The sequence below is a fragment of the Sylvia atricapilla genome, chromosome 15 (genome assembly GCF_009819655.1).
Source record: "Sylvia atricapilla isolate bSylAtr1 chromosome 15, bSylAtr1.pri, whole genome shotgun sequence".
Taxonomy (NCBI): Eukaryota; Metazoa; Chordata; class Aves; order Passeriformes; family Sylviidae; genus Sylvia; species Sylvia atricapilla.
In genome coordinates, this window is record NC_089154.1 from 6,972,814 (window position 1) to 6,990,441 (window position 17,628).

Here is a 17,628-nt window from a genome sequence, read left to right on the forward strand (position 1 = left end):
GGAGCGGGCCGGGGGCGGCGGGGCCGGGCCGGGCCGGGCTCGGGGTGAGTGATGGGGCACCCCGGGAGGGGGCCGCGCTTTGGGGTGGCGCCGGCAGCCCGCTGGGTCTGGGGTCTGAGCTCAGCCCCGCTGTGTGCTCGGGGGGGCCGCGGTGTGACCCGCGATGTGTTCGGGGTCTGTGCTGTGACCCCCGTGGTGTGTCCCCAAGCGGTTGTGGCATGTCCTGGCTTGGGGTGGGATGTGGCGTGTCCGGGCTCGTTTAGGGGTCGCGGGGGGACAATGTGCCATCGCCCGGGGTGGGTTAGGGCTGTGGAGGTCCCCAGGGCGGTGCACTCCGTGTGTCCCTGGGGACAGAGGGGTGTGTGTGTCCCCGAGGATAGTGGGCTAAGGGCCGTGGCGTGTCCCCTGGTCACACTGGGCCAGGGTCCCTGGCATGTCCCCTGGGATGCAGGGACAAATTCTGTGGTGCATCCCCAGGAGCACCAGGGATTGCTGTGCCCGACGTGTGGAAAGGCCATGGGGTGTCCATGAGGATATAGGGGGTATATGGGGCTATAGGTACATATGGGAATATAGGGATATATGGGGATATCAGGATATATGGGGATGTAGGGGTCTGGGGTTGTGCAGGGCTGTGTGCCCAGGGCAAGGGTCCCCAGGAGGCAGTGGGTGGGGCAGGGGGAGGCAGTTTCTGGAGGTTGTTGTTGTAATGGCCAGCCTTGTTCTTGCCCCATCTTTCTCCTGCCATGGCAGCACTTGGATATTCCAGCACTCAGATTTGTAAGTCCTTCCTCTCTTCCACATTGACAGCACAGCACGGTGGGCTTGGCCTTTGCTTTGGGAACAAAGTATTCAGCTCACACCTTCCAAAAGGTGTGTGCACGTGGATATACTGCAAAAACCAGCCTGTGTGGTGGGCTGGGCATTCAGAGCTCCCAGGAAAGGGTATCCCAAAGGCCCTGTGTTCCATGTGGAGCTGCAGGATGTGGGTGCTGAAGGCAGGAGCAGCACGAGCACATTGTGTTTCCTGTGTTGGGCTTCTCCCATGTTTGAAAAAGCTCGAGACACCCAAGCTCTTTGGAAAAGCCCCAGTGTGATGCTGTTATTGGGGTTTTCCTGCTGAAATATTCCCCTTGGGCCTCCCTTGCTAGAACCCTGTTCTGTGTTTGCAGGGCCTCAGCTCTTGGCAGCAATGGCAAAGCCTCAGAGCAAGGATTCCGGGCTGAAGGAGAAGTTCAGGAACCTCCTGGGGCTGGGAACATCCCGGGGAAGTTCCAAGTCGTCGGAGGGCAAACAGACAGAGTTTATCATCACTGCAGAAATACTCAAGGTGTGAGAGCTGGGTGAAGGTGGGGGTAGTGCCTGGGGTACCTCAGCTGAGGGGATCAGGAGGTTTTGCTCCTTTCCTGGGTTTTTCGGCATTCCCTCTCCTGATCTCTCAACTCATTCTCTCATCTCTTGGATGTAGAACTCACCTACTTTGCAGCTCCAGCACAGGAGTTATTCACTCTTTGAATACTTTGGAGATACTTGTTATGTTGGGTTACAGGGTATTTCCCTGTCCACTCTTTTTTTATAGTCTGAGCTTGATGAAGTTTCTGTGGTGGCAGTTTCCACAAGCTGGGAACTGTTTCGGTTTTATGAAAACCTTACGGTTCTGTGGAAATGAGAAATAAAATAATTGATTCCAGTAATTGGTACCACAAGTCTGTAAGGAGAATAGTTGGCACACAAGGAGGAAAACACATAAAAAAAGGGGAGAAGGAGACCAGAATTCCTTCTCCCCTTGGAGAAATGGATAAGTGTTTCTGGTAAGATAAACTGTTAGCTTATTTCTCCATTTCTTTCCAGGAACTGAGCATAGAGTGTGGATTGAGTAACAGGATACGAGCAATCAGTCAAATTTGTGAAGTGGCAAAAACCAAAAAAATTGAAGAGGTGAGTTCCAAAGTGTTCAATGAATATTGGAAGGATGGAAATGTAAGCACTGGCTCTCAAACTTTCATAAGAGACTCCTGGTGTTCAGAAAGCTTTATAGAATGGATAATCCCAGAGCCTGCTTTGTGCTGTAAAAGGCAATTAGTCTGCCCAACCTTCCAGCTCTGGAGCAGAGGGGATGGAGCTGTTGGGCTTCCTGGACCTACCTGGAAGGAGAATGCTGGGGATATTCAGGATAGTTTATAGGAGATGTTTAGAGGGATTTCTTTATCTCCTCCTGGCTTGTTAATAAGCAGCCCCCAACTGGTTTTGAACTCACCTTATAGCTGGGTGAAGGCTACTGCACAAATATTCCCACTTTAAGTGAGTGTGGAATGAGGAATTCCAACTCCTGGGGCATAGGGCTGCATTTGGTGTCTGCTGGGCTTGACCTGAGTGTACGACCAGGTGGGTGAGCATCCCTCAGAACAGAGAACTGCGGACACAAAACCCCTGCATCCTTGTCATGAATTACCATAATTCATTGTGAGCTGCTGCTAGGAGATCCCAGCAGGAGCTGGGCTTTCCTGCTTCATGCTTTTGCTCTGGTTTTTGTTTTTATTCCTGCTGCCAGCACGCTGTGGAGGCCGTGTGGAAGGTGGTGGCTGACATGCTGCAGCCAGAGCGTCCCGCCGAGGCCAGGCACGCTGTGCTTCACCTGCTGAAGTCCATCGTCCAGGGACAGGTGACAGCAACCCCACAGGACAGGCAACAATGGCCTAAACTGGGCTTTGTGCAGAGAAAAGCACCAGGGAGCTCTTCTCTGCAAACGTTCATATCTGTAATTTTGGTTGTGTCTCATAAATGAGAAGAGGAAGCATTTTAATTTTAAGTCTAAGTTTGACCTCGTAGCAAAACTTTTCATACAACTCACAGAAAGCTGTTCTGGGTTGGGCTAAGGCTCTTAGGAAAGAGGAAATACTTTGGGTTAAGTTCAGCACAATTCAGCAGATTTTACGTGGTCTTTCCCCAGACCTTCTAGTCCCAGTTTGCAGCTGGTTTTGATGTTTCAGGTATGCAGGGGGTTCTGTGTGAGACACTTCTAGCCTGGCCAAGTTCAGCACACAATGAATTCTTCAGATTTCCCAACGTGTTGCACAAACATGGGGGGCTGAATCAGCCCAAAGTTGTCATTTTCAGTGTTGTGAGAAAGCAGGGCTGGATACTTATGAAGAGAGTAGGCATTGATTCAACAAAAGCAAAGTTTCAAGCATGAAGATTACTGAGGTAGACCTTGATAATATCCAGGCCTTAACCCCTTCCCTTATTTTTTTTTATTTCAAGGGTGAGAGATTAGGGATCCTCAGAGCCCATATTTTTAAGGTTATTAAGGATTATCCCTCCAATGAAGATTTGCATGAACGGCTTGAAGTGTTCAAGGCTCTGACAGAGAACGGACGATACATCACCTACCTAGAGGAGGAGCTGGGTGAGTGTTGTCCCTACCCCACTTCAGTTTGGTGGGAATAAATCAAGGCAGAGACATCCTGTGATAACAGAAAAGGGTAGTGGTATGATTCCTGGATAGAAGGTGTATTGTGACAGGGTTTTTTTCCTTCTTTAGCTGATTTTGTGCTGCAGTGGATGGATGTGGGGTTGACTTCTGAGTTCCTCCTGGTTTTGGTGAACCTGGTGAAATTCAATAGCTGCTATCTGGAAGATTATGTAGCTGACATGGTCCAGTAAGTTGGGTTTTTTTAACTCCTACCTGCTTATTCCTGGTAAATTACAGAGAAAGTTGCAGATCAATGTAGACAACTGGGATATTTTTCATCCCCATCTGGATCTGTTTCATCCCATTCTGACAAATATTTGATTTTCTGTTGTTGCGGTGTTCAGATCTGTTTTAGTTTAACTAAATGTGCTTTTCCCATTCCATGGGGTGGGCCTGTTTGCGTTGCTTAGTCTCACAAGGGTCTGTGCTGTTGCATTACCTCAGCTGCATTTAAGTCTCCCTTTAACTTTATAAAAGAGATTGCAGAGCTCAGTGTCTCTTGGTGTGTCACCAACATTGCCACAGGAAGGGCAGTGAGGAGTTAAATAACGTGGCAATTAACCTGACTCTTTGTAATTTGCTTAAAATCATGTGGAGCAAACAATTCTAATTAAATGTTCTTTCTTAACAGCAAGATCTGCCTCTTGTGTATTCAGACTTCATCATCTGTGGACATAGAGGTCAGTGATCTGAGTTTCTTTCAGTACTGCAGAACTCTTTGAAGTTCTTTGAAACTGTAACTTCTACAAACAAAAATCAGATCATCAAGACTCTGGGTTTATTCTCATCTTTTAAGAGAGCTGATGCAATATTATGTTATTTGTAAGCCAATAAATCTCATGCACGATTAATTTATTCCAAAGCAAACAGAGCATTAATCAGTTTGATAAGACAATGCTTTTTAAAAAGAGAAAAAACCCAAAAGTATCTTCATCCCTTTTGACTTCCAGAAGATTTCCTGGGTGTGCCAGGTGAGGATTTGACCTGATTGATTCACAGGGGAGTGCACAACCATTTTGTCTTTCCCTTTCCCAAAGATTTCCTTGCAAGTCCTGGATGCAGTTGTTTGTTACAACTGCCTGCCCTCGGAGAACCTGCCCGTGTTCATCATCACCCTGTGCCGCACCATCAATGTGAAGGAGCTCTGTGAGCCCTGCTGGAAGGTCAGAACCCTCAGAACCCCTACTTGTTTTAATGAATTCGCTCCTGGGTGAAGTGTCAGACGTACCTGTGCACAGCTGCCACCAGTTTCAGCTTGCTTTTAAGAGCAAATTAAAAATTGTTTTAAGTGTTGAGGGATCAGCATCTCATTAGTGCAAGTTGTGTCATGTCTGTGGGATTCTCCCCTGGTTTCAGCTGGTGTGACAGACTTCTGCCCTGGCTTGGGAAAGGCAGGACACATTCACTCCAGAAGCATGGCCACTTAAATCCATGTTTAGGCTACTGAGTGTTGTAACAATTGGGGATTGAGGTGTTCTCTCTGGATTTGCAGCTCATGAGAAACCTCTTGGGAACTCACTTGGGACACAGTGCCATCTACAACATGTGCAGGATCATGGAAGACAGGTAAAGGAGGAGGATCCAACAAATCCAAGGAATTCAGTAAGGTCCCGGTGAGATAGATGGGGAGTCACCAACTTCAGGAGAACAAGCTAAAGGTTCTGGTGCATATAAATAATTTCCCATTCTAGTTATGCTGCTGAAGTGCTCATTTGGGGCATTTCTGAATTTAATTTCCCTCTGTTTAAAGTTGTGGTGAAGATTTTCTGCTTTTCGTGTTTGTCCATTGCTGTGCAAGGCCCTGATGTGTAACAGCTGGGAATTCCTGTTGGGACAGTGCATATTCCTATTGACTTTGTATGCTGAAATAATTGTGGCATAGTCTGAATCTTCCCTTCCCCCTGTCCTTAGATCCTACATGGCAGATGCAGCCCTGCTGAGAGGAGCTGTGTTCTTTGTTGGGATGGCTCTGTGGGGGGCTCATCGCCTCAATTCCCTCAGGAACTCCCCAACTTCAGTGTTGCCTTCGTTCCTCAAGGTAAGCTGGGATGCTGGGGGAACTTTTTAATCACCTGAACAAATTTAGACCAAAAACGTGGCCTTCTACATCAAAGAGATCTTTGTAGGCCTGGAGGATGACAGGGAGAAATAAGGTGTGGGGTGATGCAGGGAGAAATGGTAAAACAAGTAAACCAGGAGGATTTATGTCTGTAAAATATGGTAAAAAAGTAAACCAGGAGGAGCTGAGGCCTCCTAGTCAAGTATCTTTGGCCAGAAAAGCCAAGTCTGAATCCTTTCTAGCAAGTACCTACATTGTGGGTAGTACCTACTTTAGCTTAAAAAATAAAAACCAAAGCAGCAACTTTCACTCTTCCCAGTGGGTGGCACAAAAAGTGAGGGAGGGTGTCTTCAGGGACAGCCTCAGGGCTCTCAAAATTCCCTCATCTGAGTGCTTCAAGCAGGAATTTCTGGCTTTAATCCCCTTGTCTGCCTGTAGGATGGGGCTGTGTCTGCCATCCGAGCTACAGCTGCCCGAAGGAGAGCAGAACTGCTCTTGAGAAAGTGGCTCTGTGCTGTGTCCTTTGTGTGCAGAATGGATTTATCTCAGGCCTCCAGGCTGATCTCCTAATTAATAAGGCGTGCTGCATTTGAATGCAGAGGGTTTCTGGGCTCTGCTCCCCAAGTGCTGCTCACTGACTGAAGTGCTTTGGCTTCCAGGCCATGACCTGTCCCAACGCAGTCGTGTCCTACGAGATCGTTCTGTCCATCACACGCCTGATCAAGAAATACGGGAAGGAGCTGCAGGCTGTGACCTGGGATATCCTCCTGGACATCATGGAGCGCCTGCTGCAGCAGCTGCAGGTGGGTGTTGGGCCTGCCTGGATGTGCTTTCAGTCCCAAGGCTTTGCCATAAATTGTTTTGCAAATTGAGCTGTTTGTGCACTGTGGGGAAGTTGAAGCTGAGAAAAGCTTAGCTCAGTTCTCACTGCTGTAGTTCTCTTGAGTTTGCTGTTTGTGTTTAAAATCAGCACTTTCTGGCAAGGTGGAACTCTTTCAGGGTTGGTTTTATCTCTTCTCAGGTTCTGGAGAGCCAAGAACTGAAGTCCATTGTACATGATCTTCTGACCACAGTAGAAGAACTCTGTGACCAGAATGATTTTCATGGCTCTGAAGAGAGATTTTTTGAGCTGGTGGAAAGATGTGCTGATCAGAGACCAGTAAGGCTTTATTTTTGTCCTCCTTTTGGGTCTCTTCCGTTACAGCTGAAATGTGAGACTCCTAAAACAGGAAATGGTAGAAGATCCCAGCAAGGACTTCCATGAGCCTTATTCCCATGGAAGGAGTTGGGGGAATGGATTTATTACATTTGCTTATTCACTAAAAACATTTCTTGATCTTTCCATAAAAGGAATCTTCTGTGTTAAACCTGATAACATACAGAGCTCAGTCCATCCACCCTGCCAAAGATGGCTGGATCCACAACCTGCAGCTCTTAATGGAAAGGTTCTTCAGGTAGGAAATCATAACTTTGGGAACTTGTACTTTTCAAGTGTTTCTTGCCACCTTGTCACGTTAGGTAATTTTGTTTTCTGAAGTTCTAACGTTCTGAAGGTCTAAGTTAGTAAATGGCTGCTGAGAAGTGTGGTAGTCCCAGGGCACAGCACATGAAAGGACTTATTTAACAGAAGAAAAGATTTTTTCTTCTTCTCTTTCTTTCCATTCATTACTATTCCAATTAACTTAGGCAGTTGTGTTCCACTCCACAGCACTTTGTAGTTCTGACACCAAACAAGATTTTCCTGTTAAGCATTAGGATTGCATATGGTTATCCAGTATTCCAGTTATCTGGTTTTGAACTGGTGCTCCCTAAGGGATTCTGTGCTCTGAAACATCAACACAGAGCAATAACAAACTTCTGTTTCCTCTGTGAAATGCTGCCAAAGAGCAGCTCTTCCTCAGTGCCATGTGTTTGGTTTTAAATTTGCTCACCAGAGCACTTGCTCTTCTGACATGTGCTTCCTGGTTTGGATTGAAAATGGGAAAGCTGCAATTACAGGTCTGCAGAAGGAGTAAAAGCTGAATTGGGATTTGAAATTCCAATTGTTCTTGAATCTGATTTCAAATGTAGAGACATTAACTGAGGGCTCAGCTGATCTCTCACAGTTACTGTTCAACTCTGAAAGTTTCTTATTTTTCTTTAGTTTTACTTTTCTCCCTTGCCTAAATATTAACAACTGTTTTTTGGGGTTTTTTTTTTTTTTTTTTTCACTTTGGACTTACTTTTCCTGTTTTAGGAACGAGAGCCGTAGTGCTGTTAGGATTAAAGTTCTGGATGTGCTGTCCTTTGTGCTGAGCATCAACAGACAGTTCTATGAGGTGGGTGTTTGCCTGGGGGTCCCAGCTGAGGTCTCAGGTGGGTAGGAAAACCTCTGGTGAGGCACATTTTCCTGGGGGCTTCAGGTCCCCTCTGCCCCTGGGGAAGGCACAGCCCTGAGCTCTAAATCTCACCCACACTGACCTGTTTCTTTGGGATGCCTGTGGGGGGATTTGGCATGGATTTGTCCTTAGCTGGATACAGGAAGGTGCAACTTGCAGTGGGAACTGCTGGGTTTTGAGGACAGACCTGGTTGTGTCTTGGCTTTCCTGTTTAAAGGCCATTAATTCCATGTCCATTTTGTTTTGGAAGAATTGACAGCTGATGTGAGATGTGCAAAGCTGGTTTAAAAGCTTTGTAAAAGGATAGGGACTGGACATATTGAGCAGTGACTGGTCTTGTTGCTTGCAGTTTAACTGCTGTGAGAGAGGAGTTAGGGAAGAGCTCCAGGGATATCTTGAGCTCCTCAGGATGTGCCCAAAGTGTCAGAGGGCAGGAAAGGGCAGAAATGCTCCCTGGATTCCTTCAAGATATGTGAAAACATGAAGCTGTTGGTGTTTCCTCTCTCAAAAAACCAAGGCCTAGAAATCCCTTGTCCGTTTGAGCCTGGGCTGTCAAATCTGTAGGACAAAATTCAATAAAAGTCACGAATATCTGGAGGGATGGTAGACAGAAATATCGGTTAGATGGAAGAGGAGATGAAGGAATGAAACAGTGGAGGAACAAGCCTGCTACCAGAATAGCTGAGTTCTTTTGTTTGCAATTCTTTCCTCAAGGTGCTGAATGTCTGACAGCTTAAGGAGATCTGTTCTCTTGCAGGAAGAGCTGATAAACCTGGTGGTGATCTCCCAGCTGGCTCACATTCCAGAGGATAAAGACCATCAGGTCAGAAAATTGGCCACTCAGCTGCTGGTGGACCTGGCTGAAGGCTGCAACACTCATCACTTCAACAGCCTGCTGGACATCATAGAGAAGGTGAATAAAAAACCCCCGGGGCTGGCAGCTTTTCCAGCAGGGATGACTTCCTGGGGCTTCCCTCACCTTCCAGCACAGAAACAGAGAAAGGATATGCTGCAGGTTTAAGCCACGTGTTGCTTTTCTCTTTCAAAGGTGGCTGCACATTCTCTGTCATCTCCTTTGGAGCTGGAAGAGAGGGACTTGCTGTCATATTCAGCTTCTCTGGAGGATGTCAAGACAGCAGTTCTTGGGCTCCTGATAATTCTTCAGGTAGGTGCTGCAGTGCATTAAACACAGATTGTTCATAATAGTCTTCTGCTGGACTTGACATTTTAGATAGTTCTTCTCCTACTATTAAATATTTAGACATTTGTTTAACTATTTAATATTTTAACTCTTGTTTTGGTCAATCCTTTGATTTTGATTTCCGTGGGACTGTTTGCTAAGAGTTGTATTTTCTTAACTCTCATTGTGCAACCCAGATGAGCACATTTTCCTGTGTGGAGGGAGGATGTGGCCATAAATTAGCAGAAAAGGAGGAGTTCATAACCTTGAATAGATTTAATAAATCTGTTGTGTTTGGGCAGCATGTCCTGAGCTGGAGTGAAGAGCAGGCTGTTCTCTAGAGCAGCCGGAGCTGCTCTGGACTCTTTGCAGAGGTTCCTTCCAGAGCCGCCTGTTTATATTTCATTAAGGATGAAGTTTTTGTTGCATTTCTGCTGGAATTGGCAGTGCAGCCCCAGGTTTGTGACAGAGGCCTGGGGCTGGGCTGTGTTTCTGTGCCTGCAGACCAAGCTGTACAGTTTGCCCTCCAGCCACGCCACACGTGTCTACGAGATGTTGATCCAGCACGTCCAGCGCCACTACATCTACTCCTACAGCCTCCCTGTGGCCAGCAGCATCAGGCTGCAGGTAGGAGCAGGGACACAGCTGCACAGTCCTCTGGGATTTCTGGGTGGCAGGTGGGGATTGGGTGCTCTGGAGTCTGCGAAAGTAGGATTAAATGTTTCTTGGCTCGCACGGGTGTGTAAAATGGAGTGTGACACCAGCTGTGGTGCCTCCTGCAGAACAAGCCATGGCATCTCTTAAAAATCCTTTTGCACCTGCAAAAATATCATGTGGGGGTGGGAGAGTATTCCAGTGGCTCAGAGTTTAAGTGATTCCAGTGTCTTCTCTGTTGCAGGTGTTTGATTTCCTGCTGATGCTCCGAGCTGACTCCCTGCACCGCCTCGGCCTTTCCAACAAGGATGGAGCAGTGAGGTTCAGCCCTTACTGCCTCTGTGATTTTGTGTAAGTTTCTTATTGTGTTAAGCAAAAAGAATCACACAGTGGTTTGGGTTGGAAGGGATCCTAAAGCTCATCTAATGCCACCCCTGCCATGGGCAAGGACACTGTCCAACCTGGCCTTGGACACTTCTTGATTTATTTTTTATATTTAAAAGCTGTTTTCCCAACTAAATTGTGTTCTTGCTGACCTTTATGTTCCATCAGTAGCAATCTGAAGTTTTTCTAAACCTTCCAAATCCTAGACCAGTCTGTAGTTATAGCCCACGATTGTCTGAACCAGTAACTCATTGGTGAAATGTTCTTACAAATCACTTGCCTGCAGAGCTCTCATTCTTAGACATGAAATTTAAGTTCCTACTCACAAAACTTCCCTCAAAAATGTGCAATTTTTTTGCCTCAAACCAGTTCCACACTGAATTTTCATTCAATGATTTGTACAAATGTGGCTAGTTTTAATTTTATAGCTTGTCTAAAGTTGTGTAACACACCCCAAAAGATACCTTTCTAAATTAGAAAAATCCTTCACTTGACCAAATTGGCTCATTACTGTGTGTCCGCTGGGCAGTCCTGTGCTTTTTTACATTTTCATTTGAAAATTTAGATTATATTGTTCAGTCTTCAACCTGGCTCCCCAATGTGGTAATGCTGTAGGTCGTGTAAGTAAGGTGTAAAAATGACATGTATTTTTCTCCCTTTCTGTGTTGCAGAGAGGGAGAGAAAAGGGCTTCTGAGAAAAAGCCTCCTGGCACCCTGTCCCCACCTTCAGGCAGCCCCAGTGTGCCTTCCCAAGGTGCCACCATCCGAGTGGGACACCTGCCCTACTCCATGGTCTTTGGGGTCCTCCTGCAGTGTTTGAAGCAGGTATGTCCCCTCCTGGCATCTCTGTGTCCCCTCCTAGCACCAGCTGCCTGGGGAATTCCAGCTCAAAGTACCTAAATAAAGCAATTTCTGCTTCTCCTGCTCAAAATCTGAGTGTGATTGTGCAGCTTCACGGCCACCAGTGGGAGCAGGAGTCCAGCTCTTCAGAAAACAAGCACAGCTTTCATTGCACTGCTTCAAAGCAGGCAAGGGCAAAAGCTGTTCTTGTTAAACAAGATCCAAGAAGCCATCCTGTTTCTGAAAGGGCATTTGGAATTATAAACCTCTCCCACTGCAAGTTTGTGAGGTGTTTTGAGAATTTGTGAAGGTTTCATTGCCAATAAACTGTAAATAGAAGTTGTTCCTGAGTGTGACATTGGACACAGTTCTGTGCTGAGGGCTTGGCTTGCTCTGGGAGTTAATTGGTGCTGGTGCTTAGGAGAATTGAATTCTGGCTGTCAGATCTCAATATAATTTCTCTTCCAGTCTGTGGTGCCAATATTGCACCTAGAGCTGGGTGACAGACAGGGAGAAACTTGTGACAGCTAAGTGCCGTTTCTTTTTCTGTATCAACCATGACAAGACCTACATCTGCCTAGGAAATGACACATTGTCTACAATTTGATTGATCTTCCTTCTAAAGTCAAGTGAAATCATGCTGAAATTTCCAACTTTACCGTATTTTGTCTTTGCAGGAGACAGACTGGAAGGTGCTGAAGTTGGTTCTCAACAAATTACCTGAATCCCTCCGCTATAAAGTGCTATTTTTAACTTCTCCTTGCAACATAGACCAGCTGGCCTCTGCACTGAGCTACATGGTAATGCCACTGAGGCACAGTCCCCAGCTCCTTGGCTTGCTTGGGAATTGCTTGGAGGGGTTTTTTGTGTGTCTCTTTTCTTGTCTTCAGACGGATATTTTAAAGATTAGCAGGCTGGTTGTCAATCCTCACTCACCCTCTCTTTTGTGAGGGTTGTTCTAGGTGCAGAATAGGTAATAAGGAGTGTTCATGATGGATATATATGAATATATGTACATACAGGTCAAGGGGAGCTGTGGGCAGTGCCTTGTGCTGCCTTTCAGAGGGTGTTTTAGTGAGAGGTGGCCTGACTGGCTGTGTGATGTGTCAGCTCACAGACAAGAGGACCACGGACAGGCTCCACGGGACCCCCGAAGGCTTTTCCCGCACGGATTTGCACCTGGCTGTGGTTCCTGTGCTGACAGCACTGATATCTTACCACAACTACCTGGACAAAGCCAAGCAGGTATGGGGGAGATAGGAGGGTGTAGGGAGGGCAGAGCCTGTAGAACATTGTTTAGCCTGTGAGCTGCTTAGGAGACAGAAGTGCAAGGTGACACTGCCCTTTGCTGTTGGGAAATGCTGCATCTGCCGAATATGGGGGGAAAAATACTTTGCTGACCCCATGTAAGGTTAACTGTGGGTTCCCTCTTCACCTGTCCCCCCTCACAAGTCACTGAGTGATTTTACCCTCTGCAGGAAGACCCTTGTAAACACAAAATTTCTGTTAAATCAGAAACCTAAAGTCTCAACTACTTACTTGATTTGAGTTCCCTGGTAAGAGCTTGGCCTGGGCTATCTGCAGCATCATTTAAAGCTCAGTGTTAGCTGTGTCACGCAGGCCTTGCAGCAGGGGCACCTTACAGGGTGTTCTGGGGTGCTGACAGGAGTCAGGAGGTGTTGTCTCAGGGTGTTCTTTGGTGTTTCTGTGCTCTCCCAGCGTGAGATTGTGTACTGCCTGGAGCACGGGCTCATCTACCGCTGCGCCAACCAGTGTGTGGTGGCACTGTCAGTCTGCAGTGTGGAGATGCCCGACATCATCATCAAGGCCCTGCCTGTCCTCATTGTCAAACTCACCCACATCTCTGCCACGGCCAACATGGCAATCCCCCTCCTGGAATTTCTGTCAAGTAAGGCGTGATGTTTTCTCTTCAGTTTCTGTAGGTTTTTTATGTGGAATGTGGGGGGTTTGGTGGTGTTGCTCATATGGAATGCACTGTGATGCCCTCACTCGGGTTATAAATGTTTGATCACCTCATTTGTTACAAGTTTTGTGTATGAAAGCTCTTGCACTGAAAAGAGAAACACACTCCCTGTTGTGCAGCTGTATGGAAATACTGCCGCCTTCTCCTTGCATGATGTGATTTTAACTTCCACGTCATTGATCATTCAGAAAAAAACCAAAAAAAATTAGAAATTAAACTGAGTTAGGATGTTGAAGGGTTGTGCTGAGGCCTCACGTGTGCTGTTTTTGCTGTTGGGCTGTTGCAGCTCTGGCCAGGCTGCCTCACCTGTACCGGAACTTCGCGGCAGAGCAGTACGCCAGCGTCTTTGCCATCTCCCTGCCCTACACAAACCCCTCCAAGTAAGGCCACAGCAATGTGCTTCTCTCTCATCTGTGAAACTGGGAGCTTGGAAAGCCTGTTTTTGCAGTTTTTGGCTCAGGGTTATTCATAGGATGTTGCTCATTCTGGTGTCTGAAGACACCTTCTTTTCCTGAAGAAGGGATTTTTCTGCCCTGGGAGGGTGGGGTGGCTCTGGCACAGGGTGCCCAGAAAAGCTGTAGCTGCCCCTGGGTCCCTGGAACTGTCCAAGGCCAGGCTGGATAGGGCTTGGAGCAACCTGTGATAGTGGAAGGTGGAACTGGATGATCTCTAAAATCCCTTCCCACCCAAACCATTCTAGGACAATTCTAGGACATCATCACCTTGGGACAAAAACCTGTTTTTCTCGAGCAGAATTTTTGAAATGTTTTTTCCCTTTACACTTTGAGCAGGGAAAGGCTGAGTTCTGTGTGTCAGGGTGAGCTGTGCACACTGAGCTGTGGTTTCTCTGCTGTTACAGGTTTAACCAGTACATCGTTTGCCTGGCCCACCACGTGATTGCCATGTGGTTCATCCGCTGCCGCCTGCCCTTCCGCAAGGACTTTGTCCCCTACATCACCAAGGTAATGGCACTGCTCAGCCCAGCAGCACCCAGGAGAGCTGACAGCTTAAAAACTGACCTGAGGTCTTGATAGATTCTGTTTGAAGCTAGCAGAATTCTGGTTTTCTTGTCAGCATCTCTGCGGGCTCTCATGCTTTGGTTGCAGGCTCTGAGCTGCACGTTGTTCACGTTGTCACCTCTTGTCCCCACGGCAGGGCCTGCGCTCCAACGTGCTCCTGTCCTTTGATGACACCCCAGAGAAGGACAGCTTCAGGGCTCGCAGCACCAGCCTCAATGAGAGGCCAAAGAGGTAAATCCTGTTTGACCCCAGCAGGGTTTGGTGTTCCCTGCTCTCGTGCTCACGCCCTTCCCTGCGTTTCCCCGAAGGAGGCTGAGTGTAGTGATGATCCCAGTCTGGCAGTGCAGTAAGCAAGCAAAGTAAACCTCTTTAGGTCAAAGACAGCTGAGCTTGGTGAGAAGCTGGGATCCAGCCAGGCTGACAGCCTGGTGAGGCAGCTGAGGCAACACTGCCTGTCCTGCAGGCCTGTGCAGGCACTGGGGGCCTTTTTGGTGTTCACTTCTGAAAATCAACAGTTGTGTCAGGTTGGGGTGTGTCAGCACAGTGTTACCAGAGAGAACAGAAGAGTCTAATACCAGAGATAACAGAATCCCATGTTCATATGGATTGTGTGAACTCCTTTTGATGATTGATCTGTAACAAGTCATTTTCAGATGATTGCCAGAGAAATGGTTGTGATCAACGACCTGGATAAATTAGAGAGCCAGTACTGTGTTTTTCCATGATGTTCCTAGTCAGGTCAGTGCACTGGCTGGCACACAGCTGCTTTCTGTCTGTCTGGATGTCCTGATCCCTTTTTTCTTTTGGAATTTTGAAGCCATCATGACAGTTTTAAGCAAAGCCTTCAGAAGTCAGAGCATTTCTTGCCCGCAGTCATTCAAAGTAACATTTGCAAGGGGAGGAAGATATTCCTTGGAAGGCATTCAGGGTTTCTCCAACGTCCTTTTACCTGCAGGGATTACCTAAATTGGTTCACTTAACTTGCTTTGGTGTTGTGAGCAGTGAGCACATGGTGGCATCTGAACTCTGGGCAAAGTGCCTCTACTTCACCTGCAAGGCTGTAGCAGAATCTTGCAATGCAGAAACACCATCCCTGCCCTGCTGCTGCAGCTGTAAACCTTGTGTTGTGTTTCATCTCTCCCATCTCCTCCTCTTTCATCCAGAAACTTGGAAGAGAAGCCTTTTGACACTCATCTCTCCAATCAGAATTCCAACTAATTTTTTTTCTTTTTTTCCCTTAAAAAATTCCCTGTTAAATTCTACCAAGTTGGAATACTACTGTCTCTAAAGGCTTTTGCTGGATCACTTTCCACAGAAATCTCTGCTGAGGAGTGTGGCTGTGCTCAGGCAATGCCCAAAGCACTGGAATGGCAGGATGCCACTGCCTCTGGGTCTGCCTGAGCTTGGATTCTGGCCAGGGCACAGAGGAAAGGCCAGGAGCAGATTCCAGTTTCCTTGCCTGAGAAGCTTCTGTTCTTGGTTTTCACTCCTGAAGCCCAAAGAATGTATCCCTGCCATAGCTGAGTGCTGGGTGTTCCAAGGGGTAACAATCCCAGCAGTTCCCAGGGCTGCTGGATGTCCTGATGGTGCTGTAGGTGATGATCCCTGAGCATGAGCCTGTGCTCTCTGCAGCAGTTGTGGCCAAAAGTGATCTGGGAGAGGTTGTTGGGAGAAAAACAAAGAAATTCTGGTCCCTCCAGGTGGCAATCTGAGATGTAAGAGCTCACTGTGAGGAGGATGGCAAATAAATTGTGTTTAGGAACAGCCAGGAGGGTTAAATTGGTGCCTGCATTTTATCCCTGGGGATGGGAGCTGCTGGACCAACTGTTCTGCCCAAATTAGCCCCGAGCCTGGCATGCATCTCAGTGACTAATTAAAGTGCCTCTTGGATCTTAATTGCTGCCATCACCCATGTGTGCCTGGCACTTGACAGTGTGAACAGTAATTTCCTTTCTGTGCCAGCTCAGAGCCCAAGGGGTTCCCTGGAGCCTGGGGTGAGGCAGCTGGGGTGGCACAGGAGCATCCCCAGGGGTGTTTGTTGGCTCTGCAGTGTGGCAGGGTCTGGAACAGGAGGCTCAGTGTCCCCAGGGCTGAGGGACACCTCTGGGAGGCCCTGGGTGTCTTGTGTCTGGGGGAAGAGCTCAGCTTTGGGCCAGGCTTAGTGGGGACAGAGATGGGTGACATTGTCCCTGTCTCTTATTCAAAACTGCTGTGACCTAGTCCAGGTAAAGTATTTTAGGATCTGTGGAAGCCCTCAGGTGTTGAGTCATGGTGAGTTTGGGCAACACAAGAGGGGGTTGAACTGCACAAAACTCCTCAGCCTTGAGGAATTTGTGCCCAGGGAGCCCTCAAGTGCCCTTGCCTTTGCTGAACAGCCCAGTATTCCAACTGTCATTTCAACCAATTTTTTTCTTTTAACTTGTACTAATTTCATTTGTTTTGTAGCACATTTAAAATCTTGTTTTCAAAATGTGGTTTGTCTTTTTTAATGCTTTCAGCTCTGCTTGTTTGTGTGTTTTAATTTTTTTTTGTTTCCCTTTTTTTTCCTTTTTTTTTTTTTTTGGCATTTGTTTTATTTTCCATCACCCTCCGGGATCCCCCAATATTGACCCTGTGACTGTGACCTTTCAACCTACATCCCTACAATGGTTTCCTCCCTTCTGTGACCTCTTTTGGGGCTTGGTGCTTCTCCACATAGTAGTTTAAGACTAGCCAAAAATGCAAAGCAAGGCTTGAATAACTCTCCTCCAGTGAAAGAGCTGAAAGAACCCTCTGCAGTTGATGCCTTCCGATCCCGCAGCATCAGTGTGTCTGAACATGTGGTCCGCAGGTAGAGGCACTTTGAATGGGGACAATCCAAGAGCAGCTTGGGCCCTTGGAGGTTTTGCTGCGAGGGTGGGTGGCAGCAGGGTGGATTTGCATGTGGGATGCTTGCATGACTTGGTAATCCCATCAAAAACCGGCCTCTGCCACAAGGTGAAGGTTTTGGGAGAGGATTCCGAGGCTTCCCAAGGCCCACGTCACATCCTGGGTGTGTGTGGTCACTTTGCCACGTTCTCTGGTGCTTTGGCAATGGAAGATTCTGTTTTCAAAGTAAAGGTGGCACAGGAAAAAAAAAAAAAAAAAAAAAAAAAAAAACAACAACAACAACAACAAAAAAACCCAGGCACAAAAAAAGGAAAAAGGTTGCATTCTGTACAAGTGAGAATCCAGGGTACAACTCACTAAAACTTGAGCCTCCCAAGCAGGGATTTGCTTCAGGAGAGGCTTTGGAAGCTCTGCAGAGGTGTGGAGAGCTCTCCTTCCAGTCCAGGAGGAATAGTTCTGCCCTCAGTTTAGGATTTGTTCTTCTGAAGGAGCTGATGAAGTGTCCTGGTCTCAAGAAGGATGCCATGAAAAATCTGGATTTGTCTTTCCAGAGAGCAGTGAGGGGTGTGCTCAGCCCATATGAATTGATGCTTTCACAACGAAGGAAAACAAGATTTGATTTCAGAGATTTATTTGATTGACAGGTTTTGATGGCAAGCTTTGATCTGCTCCAATGAAAGATGTGAAATAACTGATGCCAGTTTTTAAAACATATTTCTGAATCACTTCCCGTGAATGTTAAACTGCTGAACCTGAAGATTTGTGTCTTAACCTGTAGGATTGCTGTCAG

At 47.1% G+C, this 17,628-nt stretch overlaps 1 protein-coding gene across 4 annotated transcripts in view; it reads left to right on the top strand.

The window, feature by feature from the left end:
* The first annotated feature begins 2 nt into the window (after window positions 1-2).
* TSC2 (TSC complex subunit 2) overlaps window positions 3-17,628 on the top strand; it is a 32,841-nt gene continuing 15,215 nt past the window's right edge. For 2 of the 4 annotated variants that reach the window (XM_066329918.1, XM_066329919.1), the window contains exons 1-26: window positions 3-44; window positions 1,173-1,330; window positions 1,852-1,938; window positions 2,552-2,662; window positions 3,262-3,406; window positions 3,542-3,659; window positions 4,104-4,152; window positions 4,510-4,635; window positions 4,965-5,038; window positions 5,384-5,510; window positions 6,191-6,334; window positions 6,553-6,690; window positions 6,882-6,985; window positions 7,768-7,849; window positions 8,667-8,822; window positions 8,958-9,074; window positions 9,594-9,716; window positions 9,988-10,094; window positions 10,799-10,952; window positions 11,645-11,767; window positions 12,078-12,212; window positions 12,687-12,876; window positions 13,238-13,331; window positions 13,811-13,913; window positions 14,107-14,201; window positions 16,669-16,800. In XM_066329918.1, the coding sequence (XP_066186015.1) occupies window positions 1,193-1,330; window positions 1,852-1,938; window positions 2,552-2,662; window positions 3,262-3,406; window positions 3,542-3,659; window positions 4,104-4,152; window positions 4,510-4,635; window positions 4,965-5,038; window positions 5,384-5,510; window positions 6,191-6,334; window positions 6,553-6,690; window positions 6,882-6,985; window positions 7,768-7,849; window positions 8,667-8,822; window positions 8,958-9,074; window positions 9,594-9,716; window positions 9,988-10,094; window positions 10,799-10,952; window positions 11,645-11,767; window positions 12,078-12,212; window positions 12,687-12,876; window positions 13,238-13,331; window positions 13,811-13,913; window positions 14,107-14,201; window positions 16,669-16,800 (2,972 nt within the window). In that variant the 5' untranslated portion in view covers window positions 3-44; window positions 1,173-1,192. The remainder of the gene's footprint in view (window positions 45-1,172; window positions 1,331-1,851; window positions 1,939-2,551; window positions 2,663-3,261; window positions 3,407-3,541; window positions 3,660-4,103; window positions 4,153-4,509; window positions 4,636-4,964; window positions 5,039-5,383; window positions 5,511-6,190; window positions 6,335-6,552; window positions 6,691-6,881; window positions 6,986-7,767; window positions 7,850-8,666; window positions 8,823-8,957; window positions 9,075-9,593; window positions 9,717-9,987; window positions 10,095-10,798; window positions 10,953-11,644; window positions 11,768-12,077; window positions 12,213-12,686; window positions 12,877-13,237; window positions 13,332-13,810; window positions 13,914-14,106; window positions 14,202-16,668; window positions 16,801-17,628) is intronic. The other 2 variants (XM_066329920.1, XM_066329921.1) reach the window with 1 other exon arrangement.